At 30.8% G+C, this 15,341-nt stretch overlaps 1 protein-coding gene across 45 annotated transcripts in view; it reads left to right on the top strand.

Annotated features, from left to right (window-relative positions):
* LOC129801511 (RNA binding protein fox-1 homolog 2) overlaps window positions 1-15,341 on the top strand; it is a 150,288-nt gene that overhangs the window by 117,038 nt on the left and 17,909 nt on the right. For 19 of the 45 annotated variants that reach the window (XM_055846659.1, XM_055846645.1, XM_055846633.1 and 16 more), the window contains 4 exons: window positions 3,501-3,555; window positions 7,795-7,839; window positions 11,116-11,136; window positions 15,142-15,295. In XM_055846659.1, coding sequence (XP_055702634.1) covers window positions 3,501-3,555; window positions 7,795-7,839; window positions 11,116-11,136; window positions 15,142-15,295 — 275 coding nt within the window. The remainder of the gene's footprint in view (window positions 1-3,500; window positions 3,556-7,794; window positions 7,840-11,115; window positions 11,137-15,141; window positions 15,296-15,341) is intronic. The other 26 variants (XM_055846655.1, XM_055846643.1, XM_055846638.1 and 23 more) reach the window with 3 other exon arrangements.

The raw sequence follows: 15,341 nt of genomic DNA on the forward strand, positions 1-15,341 counted from the left end.
AGATAATGTATGTTAATTTGTATACTTATTAATTTTAAGCTGCATCTTGAAGCTGTATATTGTCATATCTTTATTATTATATTTGCCGATTAAAATGATATTTACAAAAAAAAAAAGAAGAAAAACAGAGATTAAGATAAATAATTCAGTAACCTGAGGAAAGAAATGAAATATATTTTACCTCAATGACGTAATATTTAAAACAAATAAAAAAAGATAGATAAATTTATAGTTAACAGTAATATATTGTAAATTATTGTAAATTGCTGAGAAATAATTGTGACTACAACCTTTTTTAATCTCTTCTTTAGCTAGAATTATCTTTAATTATTACCAAAAAAAAATTATAATCTTGTACAGACCAGCATGAGTGCTTTTATGGCATTTCGTCGTTCTCATTGATTTTATTTTAATAATTCATGTGTAATTCCTCTAAAATGCAAAGTATTTCTTTAATTATATAAATCCACCAAAAACAAAACAACGCTGGATCCATTATACTCTGTGTTTTATAATTAATACCCAGTGAAAGATTTATATCAGTGCCAGATATTTTCGCGAGCAAATATTTTACATTTCACACGTCATTTGAGTATAACACGTGTTGCATGTCAATGTTCTGTATACACAATTCTTTTTTCGGTCAATTGCAATAATTTATAATGATTGTAATATTTCAAGTGAGCTCTCTGATAAATAAAATTTATGTCAGAATTTGAAGAGAAAAAAAAAAATGTGAAAAATCTAGATTTCATGAACAAAAAAAGTGCTATGATTTGCGTTAAATTATAAAATATCTAAAGAAATTTATTAAAGAAATAATCTGAGTAAGAAAAGCACTAAACTAACACTTTAGGGGAGGTGGGATTTTTCACACTACTAAACTTTTTCTTTTAAAGTATTTTTGCCAAATTAATTTGAGCTAGACTCAAGATAAGTCTGGTTGATTTTTCTTGTTTATTGGCTAACAGAATATTTAGCACAGTCGTCTCTAAATATTTAAGAAAATTATATGTGTGAAATTCCTCCCGCTTCCCCTATTATTTAATATCTATGAATAGATATTTAAAGGGCAAGAAGGGAATAAGAGAAAAGTTGTAGAGTTGATAGTTAAAATAATTCTGTAACCCCATTAAAATAACTCGACGGATATCGGTGTAACTATTATTCTTTTCCGTTGTAAATTTTACTAAGGATTAAAATATAAGGGAGACTGGGGTAAAAAGTTACAATTCTAAAATTTCAAAATTCAATATTTTCAAAGATAAAAAAGATAGCAGCTTATTTTTTTCCATAGATACCCTAAATAGACCTTCTTTAAAGACGTAAGTTTCTTAGAATTCGAACAAGAAAGTTAGAAAATAAAAAAAAAATATCGAAATTTTTAGCCCTATTTTTGAAACATTTTCCTTGCAGAAGATATCAATTTATTACCTACTTATTTTTCAAATTTGTTGCACTGGTAAATATTTCCTAAATGATTTGGATTCTTTGAATACAAAACTGCTATCTGTTTTAGCATTTTCTAAAGAATCATTTCTCCAGAAATCCTTGAATTAAAAATGACGACTTCACTGTGAGAGAAATCCGAAAAAGTTAAAATAACATAACGGAAATGTTAATTTTATTCTGCATTATTGATCAGAAATCGGTGTAAATTTTACGCTTTTTAGGTGTATTATGGGTTAAAGTTACCCTTTTTCATGTTAACTCTACACTTAAAAAGGTGTAAAATTAACATTAAAAAAATATTGATATACTTTTACACATAAAAAGCATTAAAGTTACGAGGAAAAAAGTTAATCGCACCCCTTTTTTTCTCAGTGTTGGGGTAAAAAGTAACATATGATATGGAGCAAAAAGTAACAAAAAGCGGAGCAATTTGTGATTTCTCAGGGCGAAAAGAAACGTCATTGGCATGTGTCGCCGATTGTTGTTTGCATTGGTCAAACGATTTGCAGTCTCTTGTGTGTTTATTTCTAAAATAGTTTGAAAAGCGCTTCTCTCGTTCATGTAGAGAAAACGTTGTTCTATAGAGATTTAGAGTAATTAATTACCTGTGAAAATATGTCATCTAGGTGTTTTTTTATATTTACGGGAGACCGTAGCAGAACGAATCAAAATGTGATAATTTTGCACCATGCCTGACACTATTTGCCCCAGCATTTTTGAGAATGGTCAAAGAATTATTAAAAAAAAAACGGGTAGCTTGTAAAAAAAATAAAATATCTATTTTGTGACTTTTTGCCCCAGTTTTCCCTATTATTTTTTCCTAGACTTCAGTTACAACAATTGCTCCTGTTATATGTAAAATTTCATCTTGGTTGAAGTATACGTTTAAATATTTTCGATTTAAGAATATACTTCAGTGGAAATGATTGTTGTTCGGCAAAATTCATGGTCTTTTCTAAAGACACGTGCATCATATCCAAGTGTTTCCCAAATAAGATAAAAGAAAATACAGTAAATTAAAGCAATTAAAATATAAATAAATTAAAAAGAAAAAATAGTAAAATTAGTTGAAAAAATAAAATGATTCAACATATTTTTTTTTTGATATGTGATAATTTAAACAGGCTTTTTACGTAAATTTTAGGATACAAACAGTACCTTTGTGCTATTCTGAAAAATGCTGAAAAATTCTTCGAAATATTATACATAAATAGAAGTTTAAATAAAATCAATTAAAAACAAACAGTTAATCGGTTATCACAACGAAAAGACTTAATTTTACGTCGATTCGAGTTATTGTTCTAAATTTAATTTTACTTTTTTAAATTTTAATTATCGTTCAATTTAACTTTAAATAATTATTTTTATACATATTTATTTTCCTTTTGCACTAAATATCTATTCATAGTAATTGAAGTGTTTCTCTGCAGAGCAGAAAAATCTACCACTCGACAAAGAAGTTATGATGGTAAATTATTTTGCTTGAAAATTACTATTTTTCAATTAATAATATTTAAAAAAAAATTTATAATTAATAAATTGATTCATTTCTAACCGTAACTTCTTTGGTAAAAGAACAGAGACACTTTTTTCCAATTATTCTTGTGAGGTTACATAAGAAGTGCAACTGGACAATTAGAGATGCACTCAAGTGTGTGAAAAGTTAATGAGAAATTTTGCCACAGAGAGAACAATTTTACAGAAATGTAACACAGAATGCCTCAAGATAAAATGTGAACCTCAATTGCAGATTTTTTTTTTGCTAGACCACGATAGAGATGCCATTTTTAAAATTGACAAATAGCATTACAGAAGAAATTAATCAATTGAAATAATTGAGGTTTCATTTTTCTTGGTGTATGATTGTTTTCCATGGAAAAAAAAACAAAACCAAAAGAAGAATAAAGTAATTTTGATGTAGAATGTAAGACAAAACACACACACTTACACACAATCTTTAGGTCTAAGTGCATGAGAACTATAAAATTAAATTGCAATAAAAAAAATCTCAATAAATTCTAATATATAAATTTCATCCCGATATTTAGGTCAATAATGCCACAGCTCGAGTGCAAACGAAGAAAACACCAACAGTTCCAAATGGTGAGTTTCCTTCCCAGTTTTTATTGGTTATATTATGTATATGTACAATTCCTTAAATACTCACTTTTTGCCCATCCCTCTCTCTAAATGGAGATTTCTTCCTTTTCTACTTGCACCCTGTTTAATCATGATGTTATGGAAGAATTTTCTTTTACTGTGAGAGAGGGAGATTGAGGGTGATGATGAAAAAAAAATGCTGTTATTCACAGATGGAGAAGAAAAGTGTTATTGGTAGGTGGGAACAAAATGTGTGTCTCTTCTTGTTGTGACTTCCACTTTTATTGCCCAGGGAAAAGCTCTCGATGAGTCCACAGTGGCTCACAAAATTATTCACACATGAGAGGGTATTCTCATGAATGTTACTCGGACTACATAACTTTTTTTCTCCCTCTACATACTTCCTCTGAACCACCTGAAATTATACACAAAAAAGAACATTAAATCTGAATGGATAGCAAGGTATCTGCAAAAGTTTTAATTTCTACAAGTGGTACTTGTGAAAACAGAGACATTGCTGAGTACTTAGAGAATACTACCATTTTTATACTATTTTAAACTACTAATTGAAAATGATTTTTATTAGAATTGTTGGCTTAAATTCACAAAAGGTTAATATTAAGTTCTTCACTTTATTTTGTGCTTATCAATCTAGCTTGATTTAAACTGATTCATAAATCACTCAAAACTTCGCCTAAAATAATTTTAAGAGTACAGTGAGAGAAATCCGAAAAAGTCAAAATAACATTCCAGAAATGTTAATTTTACCCTGCAGTATTGATCCGAAAACGGTGTAAATATGACCCTTTTTAGGTGTATTAGGGGTTAAAGTTACCCTTCTTTCATGTTGATTTTACCATTAAAAGGTGTAAAATTAACATTAAAAAATGCTGATATATTTTTACACCCAAAAAGTGTTAAAGTTAATCGCAGCCTCTTTTTTTCTCAGTGTAATAAAATTGATTTTCGCACAAAAATTACATATCGGTTCATAACCGGCTCATTATCGATTCAAAACTGATTTATAAATTACTCGAAACATTATCCAAAATACTTAAGGAGTAATATAAATGAATTTTGTATAAAAATTAGTTATCGATAATGAACCGGTTCAGTTTTATCGGAAACTCCAAGACCTTTCCAAAGATTCCAAATATGCTCCAGTCAGTTGGTAAATACGCTTTCTAGAACCTTTTTAACCTTTTCCCCTGAAAAACCGGCATTAGGAATGATTCAACGGTATTTTCGTATAAGGACGAAATGTCCGAGATACGAACATGCTAAACATGACTCTGGAGGGGATGATGGAGGGTTGGAGTCGGGAAATGAGTGGCATGTTAATGATCTCATTGTTGCCTTATGGGGGGCACCCGAAGGTTCCTAGTCTATCTCTGACCTTATAGCCTCTAGAGCTTGCGACAGCCGGACGGACAAACGCACAGACGGACAAACAGCGTGACATTATTTCTCAGTAATCATCTCACTGAGAAAAAAAGAGGGGTACGATTAACTTTTTTTCCTCATAACTTTAACACTTTTTTTTCGGATATCTCTCAGTGCTGAAACTCGAAGGTAATGTTGAGAAAATTGTTCCTGGGGAGTGGAAAGCACCAATTTTGGGGGAGTGAAGAAAATCGAGCAGTAAAAAATTACTGCTCTCTGTGTGGAGTTCGAGAAGTAAAAGTGGCTTTACGATTGGGGATAATATAATATAATTGAAATGTGGGCCTGTAATTATGAGTAGGTGTGGTTTCAACATGAACATACTATTTATTATCAAATTTTTAAAGTTTTTGTAGGAACCTAAAATAAAAGCTTGACCATAATTCAGAAATTGGATGAATCAAATGTCAAAATGTAACTTTTATTCGAAACAAATCTCCTGCGCTAAATCCAACTGAGTGCATAGTCATTTCGTACGTTTTCTTCGGTTCCGTAAATGTGCATAATCCTGAGATCCTCTGTAACTACACTGAGAAAAAAAAGAGAGTGCGATTAACTGTTTTTCCTCAGAACTTTAACACTTTTTAGGTGTAAAAATATATCAACATTTTTTAAATGCTAATTTTACACCTTTTTAAGGGTGAAATTAACATGAAAAAGGGTAACTTTAACCCCTAATACACCTAAAAAGGGTAATATTTACACCGATTTCGGATCAATACTACAGGGTAAAATTAACATTTGCGGAATGTTATTTTAATTTTTTCGGATTTCTCTCTGTGAACAACTAGTGCTTTGACGATCGATGTCATCATACTGGAAATTTCAAGACCATTCAATTAAATACAAATTTGACCAAATCGGTTTGGAAATAAGTCCTCCAGAGTGGTTTAACCTGGACTTTGGAGATTTCATTATGATGCGTTTTTCAGTCATTGGGGGCGGGGATCCGGGGAAGAATTTGTTAGGGGTAGCCTAGGGTTTGCCTTATGGCGTCTTAACGCCTCTACACATTGGGAGCAATTTTCATCAAAAAATGCTCTTTTGAAGGAAATCGTCTGCACTTCTGTAAAGGCCTCTACACACTGGGAGCAGTTTTCATCAAAAATTGCTTTTTTGACAGAATTTTGACATTTATACCTACAGCAGTACAGGAAATTTCTTTCAAAAAGCAATTTTTGACGAAAAGTGCTTCCAATATGTAGAAGCCTTAAATGGAAACGTCAAAATTCTGTCAAAAATGCAATTTTTACGAAAACTGTTGCCAATGTGTAGATACCAGAAGCAATTTTCGTCAAAAATTGCCTTCTTTTTGACGCTTTTGCTCACAATATGCTAGGGGAAATTTTCTTTAAAAAAAGTAATTTAATATTTCCTAATGTATAAAGACTTTTAGAGAGGAGCTTGAACAAACCAACTTATCTATTTAAATATCTCTGTCCTTAGTCATTGAACTCAGTCTAATTTAAACATTTTTCTTTAAAAAATTATACTCAAAGAAGAATCTCAATTGTTACCTAATTCTGTCTCGGTCTCATTTATTTGGATTAATGTGAGCCTAGCTAGACTATTTGTAGAGTATTCAAGTTTGGTGTGTATATGCAACACAACAAATTCAAAACGTTCTACATCAATAGAACTTCTGCAACTGGCATATTCATTCATACGATTTTCAAATCTCTTATGTATAAGAAATAGGGTATAAGTTTCCATTTTGAAAGAAATCTTCTTTAAAGTTTTTTTTTTGAAAACTAACCATGTGTAAGTTTGTCTGACCAACTTCTTTCACAAGGAACTCAATATTATTTTGAATTTGAAATAGCCAGAAAGCATTAAAACAGATCAAAACTTTTTGCATTCAGGATATATTTATACAGTTTCTCTGTAAGTTTTTCTTCCTACTTTCTCTCTTTTTGACTATTTTGCCTTTAAAAGTACGAGACATTTTTTCCCCCCTGATGAATCACTTAAAGGTTGGCTTTTTTCTGTTTTCAAGAAAAAGAAGTCCATTTGGAGAGAAAAATATATCATGTGGTACACATGAAAAATGCAAGTTAATTGAAATTTATAGTGGAAAAATAGATCCTTAGAGAGAGAAAGAGGATGAAAACATACATTAATGTTTTATTATTCATTTATGGTTGAATAATTGACATGGTGAGTGTAAGTTTTCAAAGGAGAAATACTCGATGAGATTATCTGACTTCCACAGTTGTTGTTTTCGCAGAACTTGATGATGGAATGTACTTTGAAGAAAACACATATTTTGTTCCCACCTTTAAAGGAATGAGGGTGATTGCTTCTGTTAGTAATAAAATACCTTCTTATAGAGTTTATCACTTTATAGTCTAATTTCCACTTGGATAGAGTATGCAAATACAATTTTTTTCACTCAAAAAGTTGTGTAATGTCTCCCTTAATAACTTTATTAGCTTATTTAGTTTACAAAAAAAAAAATTAATTTTATTTTAACATTAATGTTTCTAAATTCATGTTTCTTTTATACTGACGTTACTTTGTGTTTGAGCTTTTTAGTGACAAAAAAAATAAAAAGAAAGAGTTTTATATGTATAATTAATAAAAATATTTGGAAAGGATACATGGGAGATGAATACCAATTGACAAAAAGAGGTTCTCTCAGTTAATAAATTTAGCAAAGCACGTGTATGATTCTAGTTAATATAAAGAAAGGTTCTTATATATTTATAATATCCTTTAGTTTGTAAATAACTTTTGAATATTGTGTTAAAAAACTGGAATAGAATTCACTGTCTCTCTTCTTTTCGTCCAAATTCACAGTTTGTCTGACGAAAGAAGGTACCGTGGCAGCACCAACTGCTCTGGGTGAGCACAAATTTTGCTTCCAAATGACAATAAAACATTATATAAAAAAATATTAATGAGAAGCAAGATTGTGAAAAGAAAAAAAAATTAATGCTATGTGAACGATGAATTGACTAAATTTGTGAAAGTCTTGTGGATAGAAGAGCACTAAAAAAAAATGCTTGTCTCTCCTCCTTGCTTATCCCTTCACTCGTAATGCTTGAATTGTGACGAATTTTGTTCTCCCTTTTGATAAATCTGTGCTTTTTTCTTGCGAAGAAAATGTTGATCCGCAACGTTTATTACACAAGTAAATGTAAGCTTTATTCTGAGATACACAGTTTCTGAATTTTGAGATGATCATTGTTAATTTTCTCTATGGGATAAAAAAGTATGACAATGAACGAAATACAAACGAATTTTTCATTAAAAATACAGTAGCAGAAATTCTTCACTGAAAAATGAAATGGCTCTTCTAAAAAAAAGGGGGTGTCGAAGCGTTCCAAGCGTTGCGAATTGCACGAAATTAGATGCTATACCTGAAAAGCACTTTCGCATCACTTACTGTTTATCGGTTCTCGAGCGATTTAACCCGATTCATACCTCAAAAGATCCTCCAAAATAGTTTAGGAGTAATACAATTGATTTTCCGATAAAAATCAGTTATCGGTTATGAATCGGTTCATTATTGATCATAACTGTTTAGAATCAGATCAGTCTTGTCAGAAATTCCAAGACCTTTTCAACAAGCCCAAACATGACACCATTCGGTTGATAAATTCGCTCTCTACATCCTTTTAAACCTTTGACCTTGAGAAACCATCATTAGGAATGATTCATGGGTATTTTCGTATAAGATTAAAATGTCCGTCTGGGTAATCTCTAAACATATCCAAAAATGAAAAATAATGTACAACACGATTTCGAGCATTCCCAAAGAAAAGAATTGAAGGGGAAGGAGGGGGATGGGGGGGGGGGCAAATGAAAGCATGTTAATAATTGAGTCGATTTACTGGGGGTATCCCACGAAGGTTGAAAGTCGCTATCTCTTACCGTTTTGCCTCTAGATTATTATTTTTTTTTTAAATAATCGTTCGTTTGGGAAAAAGTTATAGAATTATATCAGCAAGATTTTTGTCATTGGTAATATGTAGTTTATATGTATAATAAATATGTATTTACCGATTTAAGAATAATTTTAAAGTTCTGGCGCGATAGTAAGTTTAAGAACGAAAATCCTAAAGCTGGTTTTCCTCTTTTTTTCATGAACTCCAGTAGTTAATATTATTTATTGCAAATGAGTAGGATCTAGATGTTGTTGTCTCACTTATCACCTCGACACACTAAAGAAATTTATGTTTAACCCGAAACATATACCCGGAAATTTTACCAAAAAAAAATTTTTTTTCTGTATAAAAACGTCTCCCAACTGTGCGAATTTTTTGAACGGGGACGTATTTTTTATCATTCAGTAATTTTATATTTCAAAATTGACAAAATGAAAAATTTTGCAATTTACTTTTAGATTGCAAAATAAAGTTTGTAACTCATGATTTTATAGACAATATCTTTTTTTTTAATATCCTGTCAAAAAAAAAAGAGTTTACTTTACAGTCGATGTTACTTAATTTTTGAGCAGAATATAAATTTAAATTTTGAGATTTCCTCACTGTTTCAGATAAGTAAATAGAAAAAAGAAAACCAAGAACAAGACTAAAAGTAAGTGCAAAGCTTTGTTGTGATAGTTTTTTAGTCATATGAAACAGTCCGTGGGAAACTGGTTCGTTGCCGGTTTATAATAATGGTTTGAATTCAATTCACGCTTGTCCGGGATCCCAATACCTTTCATATTGATCTGTATTTGTCCTAATCAATTAAAAAATACGTAGGTACTGTTCAGGTGAATAATTTATGACCTTGGGAGATTGTAAGAAGGAATAATTCAAGGTTAAGTTGCGGTTTCTAACCGTTGCGTTGACACGTTTGACCTCCAGCTTTGGTCCTGGTCAAATGGGGTGAATAATTTGTGCTCTTCTTGTAGTATTCAAAGTGATTTTCTCAAAGATTCAATGTATATTAATAAGTAGGGTGCAATTTTAGAAACTCGTTCTAGTGCAATCGAATTTAATAGAATTAAAGTTCTCTCCTTTTCCATTTACCATTCAAATAAATTGATTAGAATGTGTGGAAAAATCACTCATTTGAAAAATTTTGCTGTGAATAATTAAAAGAGAAATTGTCTGAAAATATGTAGTTAAAGAACTAAAAATAGATTTTTTATGACATTTATAGTGATTGTGTGTATCTCGGAAATCAAAATTATTGATGCATGATCAAAAGTAAAAAAAAAAGTTTTTTTAGCACAGTATTTATGGAGAAATTCGTCAAATTGTTTAATATCCCGCAGGAATAAAAGCATGAAGGAATGAGGAAGAAATATCTGGTCAATAGGAAAAGCATGTGGCCTGCGTGTAATAAAAGCGAAATGTGGCAAAGACGAAGTCGTAAAGTTAATTGAGAAAATTTTCATTGCTATTCCAAATGACCTAATATTTTTGTTTTGTTTTGGGAGAGTCATCTTGCTGTTTAATGCTTTTGAGTGTTCAGTTTTTGTACATTTTAGCTTAAAATGAGAATGTAGTTTTAAATGTATAATTTTGTTATCACTGCAGATGAATTTTATTTAGAAAAAAAAAACATACACGTTACTAATAAGCTGGTACTTAAGTGTATAATGCTCTTGTAGAAGTATCATGTTTGCAAAAAAAAACTATGTACTACCTCTCTTGTCTAAGCATATTCATAGTGGAAATGGCTTTTATTTGAATTTTTAGTTGTAGGGAATTTTGTGAAATTGATTATAACTTTTTGGTAAACATTCTATTTGTATAAAAGTTATTTTATAGTGACTTAAATACAAATTGCTAACATTCTAAAGAATATTATGTTCATTTGCCAGAGATTAGCCAAATTTCTGAAAATGTTCTTATGTTCTTCTGAAGTTCCTTTACCTAAAGTTTTCTCACTTAAATAATTAATAAGTATACGAAGCAAGATTTACTTAATAAAAGATTTAGTGGTTAATCTCTGACATTTGGAATTCTGGATAAATTCAAAGAGAATTTTCAATGCTTTGTAGCTTGTATAATTCTTTCTTGGGGCACATGGTAGATACTAAAAGTACTTTTAAGATTTTTATTTATTATAACCAACCCTTAAGTGATCGTATATTATTAAAAGAAATGTTATTAATACTTTCTTTTTTTTCTATTTTTTTTTCTTTTCGTGCTGTCGCAGTGTGTGTCCAATGGCCAGAAGGTGAGTTAAAATGACAAACAATATTTCTTAACGGTGATGTTTTTATATTTTTTCCTTAAAATATTATCAAAGTCGTTAGAAAAAATATGAAGAGGTAAAATGATTTCGGCATTCATGGAATTTAAATATAGATTGTTGAATAAATAACATAAGTTTATGTAAAATTTAAACTGCAATTTTAGCAGAATTATTTCTTCTGTACTGATTTTCTACATCTTGTAGAAATTTTAGTGACATAATTTCATTTTAATCCCATTTTGTGCAAAGAGATGATATCAAACCATTTAATATTTCAGCATTGAAACGTGACCCAGAAGACCCGAAATAGTTCTGGTTTATTCAGGATTATACTTCATTTATGGTTGAACCATTGCATTGACGTAATGATACCACAATGTATACTACGCAAAGTCCCAAAAGCCAAGTTAAAATTTCGCAACTGGAGATTATTGTGTACTTACAGTAGGGTGTTTCAACGAGGAAAAATTTTTTGGCACTATTCTCACGGTGCTGTATTTGATGAGACTAGAAAGTTTTTCTTCGACGACCATATGATCAGACGCCGTTTAGAGGTGACTGAACGACCCTCTGTGTAGTGTAAAATCAGAAAAATGTTCTACAGAGAGGGTCATTCAGCCACTTCTAAACGTCGTCGTCTGATCATATGGTCGTCGAAGAAAAACTTTCTAGTCTCATCAAATACAGCACCGTGAGAATAGTGCCAAAAGAAAATTTTCCTTGTTGAAACACCCTAACTTACAGTCAAATATGATTTTAGACAAAAGTCCTTTGAGAACTTATGGTTAATTAAGATTAAGCAAAATTATCAGTTTTTGTAAAATTCCGTGCAATAAATATTTTGCAAAGGACCTCTGAAATATATTTCCACATTAAGAATAATTTGTGTTAAATTTTCTCACAATAATTGTGTTGTATGAACAAATTATACAAATTAGAAAAACATTGCTAAGATTACTAAAATTGCAGTTTTTATTTAGGACTTCGAATAACGAATACAAATTAAAATTATTAGGAAGTTACCGTAAGTGCGGGTGACTATACGTTTTTCCGCTATTTTTCAACTGGGGGGGGGGGGGGGGTGAATGGGTGAAATTATTTTTCTTCAGTTGCTTATGAATAGATTTTGCGCTAATGGGATTTATTTTAAAAAATCTTACAAGGCTAAAAAGATCAAGAAAAACGGCTTGCATTTGGGATAAGGTGTTGGTGACTTTGACCTCCTTAAAGAAATACCACAAATCAACAATTTCTAATAAAAAACAACAATGAAGGTCTTCACATCTAAGAGTAAAATTCTCGAGATCTACAATAAGACGTAGTCGCCATCTTGATTCGACGTGTCTGTCTGCCATTTTGAATAAATGTCAAAACCTACAACTAGTCCAAATGGGGTTGAAAATTTAGTATGTTGTAGCTGATGTCAAGACCTTTTCAGAACGTATCTATGTTCCGGTATAGGTCAAGCAATTACCTAGATGCAGATGCTCAAACTTTAAAATTTTGAAAGAGTAATATTTCCACTGTCTTTAAAATGAAGACCTTTATTTAAATGAAGATCTTTAAAATTAAATGAAATGTCTTAATAGGCACTAAAAATAGTTGAGGCTTTTATTTTATACATTCATTTGCTTCTACAAAATAAAAAAAAAGTAAACGTTAAAATAATTTATTTTTTCATATTTATAACAATTTTTTTATATCTTCAAATAATACGCTGTTATAAGTAAAAACATCAGTTTTTTCTTTGTAGATCGTATCACTTAATGATAGCGATGCTATATTTTTTGTGATGCTTTCAATATAGGATACGCCCCATAGTTCTGTATTCATAAAGGTGTTAAAATTCTTGATTTTTAGCCCCCGTATCCAAGCAATCGCTTAACCTAGGTCAGGCTGTATATATGTTCTGAAAAGGTATTGGCATCAGCTACAACATACCAAAATTTCAATTCAATCGGTTGAGTTTAAGGTTTTGACATTTATACAAAATGGCGGTCACAAATGTCAAATCAAGATGGCGACCACGCAATCTTGTAGATCTCGGCCATTTTATCTTAAGTATCCACTCAATATTTTTCTAATTAAACTTTAGAAAGACCATCATATGCCGTTATATAACATAAATCATGCGTTCCTAAGAACAGAATAGTAAAACAAAAATATTTCAATGAAAATATTTAATAAAATCGAAATGGATTACTGTAGTCAGATAAATTTAGAATAGATTTAGGTAATTTACTACTCTGAATCCGCTTTTGGATTTAGCCATTCAGATAACTTTTTGACGGAGTCACTTTCCTGCAAAATACCAATTAGCTATTACTGAAACTATAACACTGAAAAAAAAATCCGAAAAATTTAAAATAACATTCTGGAAATGTTAATCTTATTCTGCTGTATTGATCGAAAATCGGTGTAAATATTACCCTTTTTAGGTGTATTAGGGGTTAAAGTTACCCTTTTTCACGCTAATTTTACACATAAAAAGGTGTAAAATTAACATTAAAAAATGTTATGTTGATATATTTTTACACCTAAAAAGTGTTAAAGTTCTGAGGAAAAAAAGTTAATCGCACCCTCTTTTTTTCTCAGTGAAGTAACCATTTACAGATCATTATGTTTTATTTGATACATAATATATCCTTACATACTTTAGCATGGTAGACTAGATCGGTGAAGACCATTAATTAATTAATTAATTAATTAATTAATCGGTGAAGTCCTAGAATTAAAGGAAAGCCTACGGGCAACAGGGAGTCAAAGTCACCCGTAAGGGATACAGTCAGCCGCACTTACGGTAGTAAAATAAACACCATATTCCTTCATTATCAAGCTCCTCATTTCATTCAAGCTCCTTTTCTGTTCTATCTTATACTATGTAGGAAAGTTCAGTCGCGACAATAGGGGATTGAGGTCAATTATACTAAGGGGGTAGCCCCAATTTTCTCGTCTTTTTCTAGCCTTATGCTACGAATAGTTTACATTTACATCATATCATAATATTGTTATTATTAATGATAATGATATTTAAGATATCTAGTATTAAACCAATTTTAAAATAAGGCAGATAATATTACAGAGCTTATGATGTTTCATCTAATCCCATCTTGCGTGAATATTTTCTGTATTTAGATGTTTGAAATGTCGTACCGGCAAGCTTTAAAATTAATGAAAACTTGAAGAAATTTGGCATTTGTATTTCAGCTTCGTTATTAGGAAGTTTTTTATCTTGCAACTAAAAATTTAAAAATTTATCTTATGACAGTTTATCCAGAAATTTCCTGATATTTTAATAGAATTTTTAACAATTTTTCAAGTTAAGATATTTGAAATATCTATTACGTCATTTATAAGGTCTAAAATTGATTTATCATTTCAAAATATTATTAATACAAGATTTATTTTTAATTAAAAAGAATAATGAAATTTGATACAATGTAAGTAATTAACTTTTCAATGAAAAATGCAAACACTTCAGTATTTTTTTAAGTCTGAGATAAACGTGAATTTAAGAGTGGAGTATGAACTGTTCCTATCCTCCCCTAAATTAGCATATCCTGATGCTTGAAGATTTGAATACAATTATCGACTGAGCATGACTTTGAGTTTTTTTTTTTTGGCCACCATCGGCAATTTCCATTCATAATAGGGGGAAGAAAAACATCAATTACTGAGCACCAACATACGTAACCCCAAAATGGGGAAAATCTCTTTTACCTCCGGAGATTGAATGGGGAAACACATAGAGAAAAAAAGGAGTGAGAAATGGATGAGAATTTGGTCACTTTTTTTTCACTCTTCTGTCCAAATGTCCCAAAATTCAAGCGGATTAATCTTTTCTTGTGTGTGTGTCCATTTGAGCACAATTGGGGTTTTCTCATTAATTTAATGGAGCCCATCTTGCCACGTGATCGAGATGGGTTAGCAAAATAGTAGATAAAAAAATAAGAATTGGAATGACAAATGGGGTTTCCTTTTTTACAGCAGCAGCAGCTTTGAGGGGTGTCGCAATTCAAAGAGGACGTGCTAGAGCTGCTTTTCCAGCAGCTGCAGCAGCTCTGAATGGTGCTTTTGCTCGGCTTCCAACACCTTTGGCCGCAGCTGCAAATGCCGCCAATGCACTCCATGGATATGCACCGTAAGTTTACTAGGAATTTCTATTTCAATTTCAGCTAAATCCATCT

This window comes from Phlebotomus papatasi, chromosome 2, assembly GCF_024763615.1.
Source record: "Phlebotomus papatasi isolate M1 chromosome 2, Ppap_2.1, whole genome shotgun sequence".
NCBI lineage: Eukaryota > Metazoa > Arthropoda > Insecta > Diptera > Psychodidae > Phlebotomus > Phlebotomus papatasi.